Below are 11,375 nucleotides of genomic sequence, written 5' to 3' on the forward strand. Positions count from 1 at the left end.
GCCTCATCTTTCCCTACTACAGCAAAGTGATGCTTGAGCAGTGTATTATTGGAGCCAGAGATTCAAACCAGTGGAAAAACCAGTCGAAAAGAGAATAAAACAATTACACTTCCCCGTGGACTAGAAACTGGTTGCAATCTACATACAAACCTACGAGTTTTCATGATCAGGTTAACAATGATCTAGAAAGTAGCTATTCTGCTTGATCAGAGTACATATGCGAGCATTATGCCATCATAACGCAAGCTTCAAGCTCAACCGTCTAATCACCTACCCAATGCCACTAATGGTGATAGCTTTTGAAGACAAATTTCAGCTGACATAAACAGAGCATTCAGATTAGCTCCTTATCATCGCAAAAGATATCGTCAAACCACTACAGGATCGTGAATCGAGAAGACCACACCGACTTGTTGAATCTCTCAGATTGAAATTAAGGCTCAAAATCACGAGATCAGCAACCAATCAGAAGCTAAAAAACTTACGTTTCGCGAGCTTGGCTAGCTTCTGCGAGGTCTGGTGGATACCAAATCCGATCTTAGAAGCTCTCCTGTTGAACTCCGATTGAATCGCCACCGCAGATCTAGGATCCTCCCTCTGTGCGCCACCCGCGGCATTACTCGCCGCCGCTGGAGAAATCGATTTCCTCAGCCTCTCCGCGATACCGAAGAACTCGTCCGTCCGATCTCGGTACGACGATTGCACATGCTTTACCGGCATTTTTCTTCCACCAATTCCCTGGATTGAGCTCGGATCTGGTCTCCGAAGCAGAAGAAATCAAAACCCTAGAGATCCAATTGATTTCTCGAGATCCAACCAGGGCCGAGTGGGATTTCTGGATGTGGAACAATGAAATGCATCACCCACAGAGACCTAGCCGACGAGAGAGGGAAATGAAATTAAGCGTTGGTACGTACGTCATCTGATCCCGAAGGGACCAAAAAAGGATTGAGAAACGATCAAAACTCGAAAGAATCAGCAAATTTCTTATTTTGACCGCTTAGTTTCAATTTATTACATTTTGACCCCAAATGTTTTGTTTGTAATTTTATGCCCCTAAGAAGCTTCTGTATATTGAAGAACGACACAGACAAGGTGTGCGTGATAACAAATCGCAATTCTAATCTTAGACAAGTCCGACGATGGATACTCGTAGATATAAATTTTCTTCGGACGACGCCCAAACCCGAAGATTAAGTTCTCGTCATTGCCAAAAAAACCATATTACCCGAAAACCGAATACCCGACTCACGGATGAGCAAATCTTACCTACTGATTTACAAATGTAAGTCAGCCCTTTCATCTTCTGATTTTGGTACTGAATTAAATCTAAGGCATATAACTCTAACTGCATCACTTTTGTCCTACCAGAGCTTTACAAGTTATATGTCTTCTTGTCCCTTTTTTGTTTAACTCGAATGGCTTCTGCAGGAGAGTTTGAGTTCATGCCACAAGCAAAGCAACGTGACATAGAGATCTTCTTCCTCGATGGCATCCTCTTCGATACGAGAAATTCCTACCAACATCTTCAGCCATTCTTCGTGCAGACTCGAGAATTCCGACCTCTGCTCACTTGTCCTGAAATTTTCTCCGACCAATCTCTTCATGGCACGAGCCGCCTCTGAAGCTGTTTCCACTACTCGGTCGGGAATCCCCGCCATGAGGGCGACCTGGAGACCGTAGCTCTCGGGACAAGGTCCTTCGGTTAGTCGGTACAGGAACACCAGTTCTTGGTCGGAGCTCGAAGATTGATGCCCGGTTCTTGATCTGAAAGCACAAGCCATGTGTTGTAACGTCACCCGAGGATGAGACGAGAACTCCTTTGTGAGCGGATGGTAATGCGTCGCAAAGAGCAACCTGCACTGGACTTTCTCCACAAGGTGACGGAAAACCTAACCGAATGGAAAAAATTATCGGAGGGGATTTTTGGTTAGAGAATACGAAGAAAAACGTTTGGTTTCGAAAAAAGGATGAGAAAGGATTTCGAAGGAGAAGAGCTCACAGAGTATGCAATGGCGTATCCATCGAAAGTGCTTGTTCCTCTACCTAGCTCATCTAATATAACCAGTGAATCTTGAGTTGCATTCTGAAGTACAGATGCTGTTTCAGTGCACTCGATCAAGAATGTACCTGCCAATGTGGGTTTCACCATATTAAACATCAGTCTCGAGACAATTCTCGGCTCTTGTCTGTGAAGATGGATTTCGCTTTACTGGTTCTTGTTTGTGATTACTTACTCTCCCCCGTCATGATTCTATCCGTGGCACCGAGCCTTGTGAAGATAGTGTCGACGAGTGACAGCTCACACGTCTCGCAAGGCACGTAACACCCGAGCTGCAAAGAAAGGAGAAGAAAGGTCGATCAGAAAATGGATGCTACTAAAGAAAAAAACAGTAATATAACCAAAAAAATCGGGCTAACGAACTTGGGCAAGGATAACAGCTAGACAAGTGGCACGAAGAAGCGTTGATTTCCCGCCCATATTTGGTCCTGTCAGCAACAACGAGCAAGGATGACGACTGCTGCATCTGTCCTCGCCCAGGAGTATATCATTTGGAACAGGCAGTTGCCCATCTGCCGCAACTGCAAATGGATGCCATAGACCTCGGATTTTAAGTATGGGCCCTTTTCTATCTTGATCGTGACTTGTACTTTTCGACTCGGGGAAAATAACAGGCTTGGCCATGCTTCCGACAGATAATGTTGCAGTGACAGCGAAAGATCTCAGTACGTCAATGCAGCTTAGGGCATGAATGACCTCAGACCACTGAGCAGCTCTCTCGATCAATAACTCGATAAGTATTGCAAGAGTTTCAGCATTCTCCTCTGTCATATCTTGGTTCTGGTACAATACTAAGTCAGAGATGATGCATTACGAAACAATGGACATAAATTATGTTCTTTCACGGAAATATCACTAATGTAAAGCACAAGAATTCAAGCTTACTAACCCAAAATAAAATTGGGAAACATCACACAATGCAAGCAAAATGAGAAAATGAGATATCTTTGAACTTTAGCAACATTTTTTTTTGTCATATGCATGGATTCGCAATATAAAAGCGTACCTGATAATTTGGAAAGTCACTATCTATGGCTGCTTCAAATTGAGAAAGGAATAACTCTAGGCCGTCTTTTCCAACTAATTCCGGAAGTTTACAGACTTTACACAGTAAACTTGTTAGATGTGATTCCTTCTGCAGAAGCAACAACAAATCCATTCCACTTCGGAGACCTTTAACAAGTCGTCCAAATGCTTTAAGCTGAAGCGAAACATTGTATAGGTTCAGAGAGGAAAGGATAACAAGACAAAAAATTTCAAGACGTGTGGAAAAAATCTCTACTAAATTAGATTCACAATGCTAAGGCCTTAAACAAAAGTCATACCAGAGGAAAAAAAACTGTGGATTGGGAAACTTACCCATTGTTTCAGCATCTTTTTTCCCAAGAGAGCAGGTAAAAGAGAAGCTGTCGACTGAACGCTAGCCTTTATGCGTCCAAGCAACCTTTCCAAGTCGGGAATTTTTTGAAGGTACTGGCCACTTACTTTCATGATTTCTGAGTTTGATAGAAATTCTTCAACGACATCAAGCCTGTTTTTGATGCTCCCAACATCTTTGAGTGGATGGCAGATCCACCGTCTTAAGAGACGTTTTCCGGTTGGGGTTACACAGTTGTCAAGATACTTGTACAAGGTCCCTGCACAGCAAACAACATCAGCTAGGCCTTACTAAGGGATGAGACCTATATCGGGTATTAGAATATGTATTTCTCCAGAGCATACTCTCCTCTATAAATGAAACACCAACTTGCCTGAAAGACCGCCGTCAAAATTGTTATTGAATATCTCTAGATTTACCATTGTCTGACCATCCATTCTGAGACAACTCCTGTAAACTTGGTATGGTAGGATATCCCCATTCTTTAATACATCTTCTAGCTGCAAGAATGTAGAAGAACCTCTGAGTTACGAGGATTCCATTTGCCGGAATCTCAGAAAAGTGGAACCTAGTCAAGCAACTTACCTTTAATCTAGACAGATGACTAATTAATCTTCTGAGAGCAGTTAGGGCAATATCACAATTTGTTAGACCATCAAGGACACAGTTCCATGATTCCGAAGATCCTCTAAAGTAACTGTTAGTCTGTATCATATTTTTTACTTCACAAGCATCCATATTATCAGTAATTTGCAGGACTGGAGTCAACTGCACTGCCGTAGACCCTATAAAAATGAACAATATAACCAAATGAAGAGATGTTCAAGTTGTTCCATACTTGAATGAAAACCTAGAAAAACAGATGCAGATTCATATTCAATTGATCCACAGGCTCTGCACATATTTCAATGAGGGATGATGTTCAACGCTACCTGTCAATGTATACTTTCTAAGAGCCTTTTGTGCTTCTCTTGATAGCCCTGCATTATTCGTAAATGTTACATTTTTATATATCATGACATCAGTTACAACGAGTTTATTTAAAACAAACGACCAGGGGTACAAAAAGAAGTTCACCTTTACTTTCATATACCACTTCCTTTGGAGAAACCTGGAATAAGGTGCCAAAAAGATTATTTGAAACATGAACATCGAAAATGCAAATATCTCTACGCAAAATCACATAGCAATGAATTGGCAAAAAAATACTTGCGTACCTGCATTAGTAAAGCTCCAAGAGCAGTACACGAGGCATCATCACTGATGGTTCCAACCCAAAACCTCAAGGCGGCACAATCAACAAAAGCAAAGCCATACACTGTTGAACTGTTTTCTATCCCCACTTGAACCTAAAATTAGAGGCATATATCATTAGCGGTATTTGTCACCAAAACAATGTAAGAAATGTATCATGATCATATGAGCGATGCTTCAGCCATCAAACTTTGCTTGGCATTCTCTTTAAAAGACAGAGTTGCAGGCTTTTTGTGAAATATAAGGCGAGACAAATTTTCTTTTGAAATTGAAATCCCACATCCAAAGTCTTAGGGGAAAAGATTGTGAAATTGATTTAAGATATGACATGGATAGACAACAGACCTCTTTTATAGCTAGAAGATGGACAGCATCGGGTCCGATATTACCCTCACTTGCAGTTGATGGGGTTACAACTTGAACTAATTTTCTCGGGATTATCTGATTCAAACCAAAGCAGGCATTTGTTAGTTTACCACATCAGTAAACTGAGTCTAATATAGCAAACAAAATAATGCCAAAGAATTTTTATTATATCAGGACCAGCTCCTATCATTTTTCAAGTCTAGCTTACACTATTGGCACCTCTGGCTTTTGCTTGCTCAGATGTTTCGAGCTGCTCCATTCGTCCAACTTTGTACCTTCCAATAGAGTAATCAAGGCGCCAAATTTTTACATCAGTGAGGTATAGAAAGCAAACAAATCTACCCACTTAATATATTTTTTAAGTTACTAATATGACTAATACTCTATGAATGCAAGGCTTGACAGCATCAATGGGAGGAAAATGCATGTGAAGCACAGGAACACAAATAAAACTTAACTAAGGTTAGCCTTAATTAACAACTGCATCTTACCCGTCTTACTTAATTACAGAGCAATGTAAATAAATAAATAAATAAAAACACACAAGCATTATAACAAGCACCAATTTCCTCATCAACAAAAAAAAAATCTCCAAGCTGCTTGGATCATTACTGCTTGTTCTGTTAAGATTCTGTTCAAACAACCAAAGATGCACATAAAAAAAAAGGGGCAGAAGCGACTTTATCCTTGTCCAATTCACAGTGGGAGACATAGCGAATGGAAACTGACATAGAGCGGCTTAAAAGTTCCTTTACCCGCGAGCTACTAGCTTTTGAATCGCATCATCGATCCCGCTTTCAGAAATACCGACCTGACCAAAATGGGGGTGTTGATAAATCTCACAGGCTTTGCAAAAGCAGTGAAATGAACAGATCAGTCTCCAAACTATAGGTTCAACTTACCTGTCGGCATTTGCCCACTCCACTCACAGTCATCTTCCAGTCAAGCTCATTGTGACCAATTTCCGCATCGAGCTCATACAGCTCATAGAACTTCCCCTGAGGATGAACAGCGTATAAATTATAAAGCAAACCAATGGCACCTAGAAAAATTAACCAAGAAGTAATGTGATATTCACTAACCACTTTAAAGAAAAGCACAACATCCATATACTGACTCTTGACGCTCCAATATTGCTTCTGTGAGGCAGACATTTTTTGAAGAGTATCAGGTGGTATGTATAGAGTCTTTTTGTCATAAAGGGGATCATTAGGTCGTCTTCCGTTGGCATCCTTGATTCGAGAAGAGTCAAGCCATTCAAACTTGCTTCCTCCATCTACATCATTTCCTTTTCCCTTCTCCTCACAAATCGGATCTTGAAGCAGTTTCAGCCTTTTGTTAGAAGCAACTAGAGAACGCTCATTATCTCCAAACATCAATCTATCCTCTTGAACCCGCTTCAGACGTGGCAGGATTGGACGCATCCCTGGTGTTTCTGGGCCAAGAACATCATCATCTACACTCGTATCTCCAACTGATCTTCCATCTGCCGTTTCGCTGAAGCTAAAAACAGGGTCCCGTTCAAGAGGTTGACCATTATTGGGTCGACATTCTTGGAGCCCATTAGCCTTAAGGGATACAGATGAAACATCAGAAGAAACATCAGCTGCTCGACACCTGACAAAATTTTGACATTGGTACAATGTAGCAATCAGATTCCCTAGAATTTTCCATTTATCATTGTTTCCATTGAAACAACATAATCCAGTGGTATCAGCGACGTACTGGTTTGTCATTGATTTTCCTTTTTCAGGGACGAAATATGAAGGTGACAAGGAATTTGAACATAACCTAACCATCCGTGAAGCATAAATCTAGAATATTCAAAATCACCTAAAATTTTCAAAATAAGGGAAAAATCTACCTGTCTCCGGCAGATTCTCGATCATCAACCTTTACAAACTTATGCATGATGCTTGAGAACAGAGACGATGCACCTCCGGCGGCTTCACCCGCAGTAACTCCGGACGACAGGACCCGACGCGGCACCTTCTCCGGCGGAGTATCCGTTCCTCTGACCTCATCTGGAGAAATCGTCACAGCTCGATCAGCAGAAAGCATCGAAACGTCGCCCTCGCATTCCATTTTCTTCATCGGAAACCGCTGAGACCCTCCACCTTCGGCAGCCTCGCCGGAACCTGAGCCCTGACACGCCGGCGTAGGCGAGGGCTTCTGGAAGAAAGATAAAATCGATCTCTGACGCTGCATTTTTCGAGCAGATAGAGTGAGACAGATGTGTTTTCGAATTCTGATATAAGAAAACAGAGAGAGAGAGAGAGAGAGAGAGAGAGAGAGAGAGAGGGGGGAAAATATTGGCGCCAAAAATTCGTCGATGGAAATGGCAGATGAATCCTCCTTAGTTAGGACTTAGGGCTCATTATTTTTTTTTTGTCACTCTCGAGGCCTTTTGACCGTCGGATTATATTAACTCACTGTGAACCGTCAGATCAATCAACGCGGCGCGTCAAGCTAATCGAAGCCTACGTGGCATCATATTGGTTAAGTTAATAAAAGCCCAAGCCCAATAAGCATTCGGTTCATAGTTCGGTTTTCTCCGGTTTTACGGTTCGGTTGGGTTTAATCTGATTTTTCAAATAGAAATCAAACCCAAACCAAAATTTCGGCTTAGTTTGGTTAGGGTTTCGGTTCACTTGCACAAATGCTACATACACTGCAGTTTGTTTTTTATATATATTTTTTCGTTTGGGCCTAATGTGTTGAACTTTGTTTGTTAGAAAGTCAATTGTTAATTAGATTCAATATATACGACATGAATTTCAATCAACTAAAATTCTTTGAATTGTGGATGTTCTTTATTTGTATTCGAATTCAAAATCTTCAATTTTTTAATGATAAATCGTTGCATTTAAATTTGCATACAAACTAAAACGATATCGAGTTCTAGCGCACCGTATCTAATTTGAGATCTAATTAGATATTATTTTTCCGGAATCGATTCGATTAAATTTATATTAAAATAAAAAAAAATACTTTTTTAATAATATCCGATATAGAAGTTGAAATGAAATAAGTTCTAATGGGGTCTGAATCGAATTTAACATCTAAATTAAACTTTAAAAACTATTTAGATATTATCTGTTTAGAATCAATTTAAGTTAAATATTAATAAATAAAAAAAATCTGAATCCACTGAATCCCTTGCTAGTCATGTCCAAGAATTCTATTTCTTGCTGCTACAGCTACTAACACTGGTAACGCCGATGATATGGGAAAAAATTTTAAAAAAGAAAAGAAAGAAACGTATTGGTAAAAGCAGATAACGTCGAAGACGAGCGTTTTATTGCGTTTCGTGGTAACGTTGGATGTAATCATAAAACCGAAAAAAGAGTGACCGTAAACGAAACCCTAAACGGTGCGAGAGTTCAAAGCCAAGGGGAATTGTGAAGAGGGGTGACGACGGACTTGACGTGAAGATAGCTGTAGAGAGCGTCCAGGCCGCTGTCCCGGCCGATACCGCTCATCTTGTAGCCGCCGTACGGGCAGTCCACGTCGAACGCGATGTAGCAATTCACCCATATCGCACCCGCTTTTATCGACCTCGAAACCGTGTTCACCAAGTCAATGTCCCGGCTCACGACCCCCGCTGCCAGTCCGTACCTCGTGTTGTTCGCCAGTTCGATCGCTTCTTCCACCGTCCTGTCCAAACGATCACGTAAATGAAATGGGATTCCGATCTTATATACATATCAGAAGTTGTGAGAGAAAGGCACATCGCATCTTTGGGATAGACGAGTGAGATTTCGCTTACTTGAACTTCATCAAAGACATGACGGGTCCAAAGATTTCGTCTTGGTATATCTTCATGCCATCCTGCGATCGAAATCGGTTCCAAACTCATTGTACAAGAAAAAATGAAGCATGGTTTCGGGGGCGGGGAAGTGAGGATATACCGTGACATCCGCGAAGATAGTCGGCTCGATGAAGTATCCTTTGTTCCCAATGGCATTGCCACCGGTTAGCAACGTCGCACCTTCTTGCTTACCGTCGTCAATGTAAGAGAGGACCTTCTCGAACTGTCTCTTATCCACCTATGTAAAAACACCAAAGCCTCGGGTTTAAATCGAAAACTACAGAGAGTTCACGTAATTCTAAAGCTTAGATACTAATACGAATCATCTTAATATAAAAACCAAACCATAAAGGTAAGTTTTTTTAGAAAACGGAGTAGGTCGTACTTGAGGTCCTTGACGAGCAGTAGGGTCGAATGGATCGCCCACGGTCCAACCTTTCACCTTCTCGACTAACTTCTTCGCGAGTGCATCGTATATACCTTCTTGGACGAAGACACGAGAGCTTGCGACGCAGATTTCTCCCTGGAGCCAACCGAAATTTACAATTCGGAATATGTGTGATCGCTTGTAAAACATATACATGATTTCACATGTCACGACCTTAAAGAACAATGCCTACCTTGTTGTAGAAGTTACCGAGAAGGGCGAGATCTGCGGCTTTGTCGACATCCGCATCGTCGAATATCAGAAGAGGCGATTTTCCACCCAATTCGAGCGAGACGGCTTTCAGATTACTAGTTGCCGCAGCCTGCATTACCTTCCTCCCGACTTCCGTCGATCCTGTGAAACTAACCTGATGAAAAAAACACAAATATCTCGATCAAAACCCATATATATCGATGAGAGTAATGAGTAATAAAAGTTTTGATTTCAATATATGACCTTTTCTATGTCCATATGGGATGTAATGGCAGCTCCGGCGGTCGGTCCAAACCCCGTCACGACATTGATCACACCGTCAGGGATTCCGGCCTATTTCGCAAAAGGATCGAACAAAACGAAAAACTCGAATTACCTAAAAGATAATATCTTAGTAAAACCCTAAGTTAAACCATAATTACTATTACGATATTGTCATTATATTACCGTTGAATGATCATAAGCGTCGGTACAAGGGATGAGAGGCACTTACTTGCTTAGCGAGATGGGCGTAAAATAGAGCCGAGAGAGGAGTTTGCTCGGCAGGCTTGACCACCATGGTGCAGCCTGCGGCCAAGGCGGGAGCCACCTTCATAGCAAACATTATGCTCGGGAAATTCCACGGGATGATGTGTCCGACCACTCCAATAGGCTCTTTGAGCGTGTAACCAAACATCGAAGGACGAGTCATCTTCAAAACCTCGCCGTGAATCTTATCAGCCGCACCCGCGTAGTACCTGAAATGGCCTGCGGTCACCGGAATATCCGTCAGTTTTCCCCACAAGAACAGCTTTCCTCCGTCCATCGCATCCAACGCCGCCAATTCTTCGACGTGCTCTTCGATCAGATCCGCGAATTTGTGTATCAGCCTCGCCCTTTCCTGATGAAATATGTTCATTAACAACTAGACCGTTGAACAATGCTGGTTGACAAACTTTTCTCATGTTTCTTCAAACAAACGTGTGTGTGTATATATATATATATCAGTCCATGATTCAACGTGTATCTTTACCTGAATTCATAACAAGATTTCATTAATTTAATATTCCAGATTTTATTAAAAATGAAATATTGTGTAACAATAATATGGTATACGAGTAGGTGGAAGCTGAGATATTTTGTTTATTTCATGAAGATGGTGCTACACACAAAATAAGTCAAACTCGAGGAAGTTTGTTTGTTTCGCCAAGTTGCCCTCGTTTTCCTTTCTCTCTCTCGAAAGTTTAATAATTTAGTATATTTAATTAAATTAATAAATTAGTGTTTAACTTAATTAATAAACTCCATGTAGACTTGACTTCCCCCCCAAAAAAGCTCGTTATTTTTTCATCTGGCAAAAGCTAAGAATCTAATTGTAATGAAACCCATGAGAAAAGGCTAACGACAAAAGAATGTGATCGTTAATTCGTGTGAATTGGCATAGAAAACGTGAGAGTTAGGTACGTAAAATAGAAAATGAAATATATATATATAATCAATAATTATAAAAAAGGAAGAACGTACGGCACCGGAGAAGCGAGGCCAGGGTCCATGGTCAAAGGCTTGACGAGCTGCCTTCACGGCCAAGTCAACGTCTTCCTTATCTCCTTCCGCGATTCTCCCTATCACTTCCCCATTCCTCGGATCTATCGTCTCAAATGTTTTCCCTTTTCATTAAAAAAAAACAAAAAATTGGACTTCTATTCGGTTTGGTATATCGTAACCGGGGTCGATCAAGATCAAATCCCGGTTATCGTCAAGATACGAGATCTTGATTCGGTTTGGTGATACTTATTCAACCGTTCGGATGTCGATTCGGTTTGGAATACGATAACCGGATCAATCAAGATCCAAACCCGGATCAATCAAGATCCGGGGGGGGGGG

At 41.3% G+C, this 11,375-nt stretch overlaps 3 protein-coding genes across 3 annotated transcripts in view; all 3 read right to left on the bottom strand.

Annotated features, from left to right (window-relative positions):
- Positions 1–919, bottom strand: part of LOC104804580 (syntaxin-32) — a 2,891-nt gene extending 1,972 nt beyond the window's left edge. Inside the window, exon 1 of the mRNA XM_010528894.1 lies at positions 486–919. Coding sequence (XP_010527196.1) covers positions 486–720 — 235 coding nt within the window. The 5' untranslated portion in view covers positions 721–919. The remainder of the gene's footprint in view (positions 1–485) is intronic.
- Positions 920–1,147: 228 nt separating this feature from the next.
- Positions 1,148–7,344, bottom strand: LOC104804581 (DNA mismatch repair protein MSH7). Its single transcript, XM_010528895.2, has 17 exons — positions 6,925–7,344; positions 6,143–6,677; positions 5,963–6,058; positions 5,816–5,871; positions 5,269–5,335; positions 5,040–5,135; positions 4,658–4,789; positions 4,518–4,551; positions 4,373–4,420; positions 4,026–4,225; positions 3,814–3,940; positions 3,422–3,699; positions 3,069–3,263; positions 2,426–2,842; positions 2,238–2,334; positions 2,003–2,130; positions 1,148–1,892 (listed from the first exon to the last, which is right to left on the bottom strand). The coding sequence occupies exons 1-17, from the start codon at positions 7,266–7,268 to the stop codon at positions 1,410–1,412; spliced, it is 3,333 nt and encodes a 1,110-aa protein (XP_010527197.1). The 5' UTR covers positions 7,269–7,344; the 3' UTR covers positions 1,148–1,409.
- Positions 7,345–8,223: 879 nt separating this feature from the next.
- The window catches only part of LOC104804582 (aldehyde dehydrogenase family 2 member C4), a 4,175-nt gene continuing 1,023 nt past the window's right edge, over positions 8,224–11,375 (bottom strand). Inside the window, exons 2-9 of the mRNA XM_010528896.2 lie at positions 11,015–11,157; positions 10,005–10,391; positions 9,755–9,844; positions 9,492–9,665; positions 9,257–9,394; positions 8,972–9,109; positions 8,830–8,891; positions 8,224–8,717 (exon numbers count right to left, since the gene is read on the bottom strand). Of these exons, the coding sequence (XP_010527198.1) occupies positions 8,444–8,717; positions 8,830–8,891; positions 8,972–9,109; positions 9,257–9,394; positions 9,492–9,665; positions 9,755–9,844; positions 10,005–10,391; positions 11,015–11,157 (1,406 nt within the window). The 3' untranslated portion in view covers positions 8,224–8,443. The remainder of the gene's footprint in view (positions 8,718–8,829; positions 8,892–8,971; positions 9,110–9,256; positions 9,395–9,491; positions 9,666–9,754; positions 9,845–10,004; positions 10,392–11,014; positions 11,158–11,375) is intronic.

This window comes from Tarenaya hassleriana, unplaced genomic scaffold, assembly GCF_000463585.1.
Source record: "Tarenaya hassleriana unplaced genomic scaffold, ASM46358v1 Cleome90, whole genome shotgun sequence".
Lineage (NCBI taxonomy): Eukaryota > Viridiplantae > Streptophyta > Magnoliopsida > Brassicales > Cleomaceae > Tarenaya > Tarenaya hassleriana.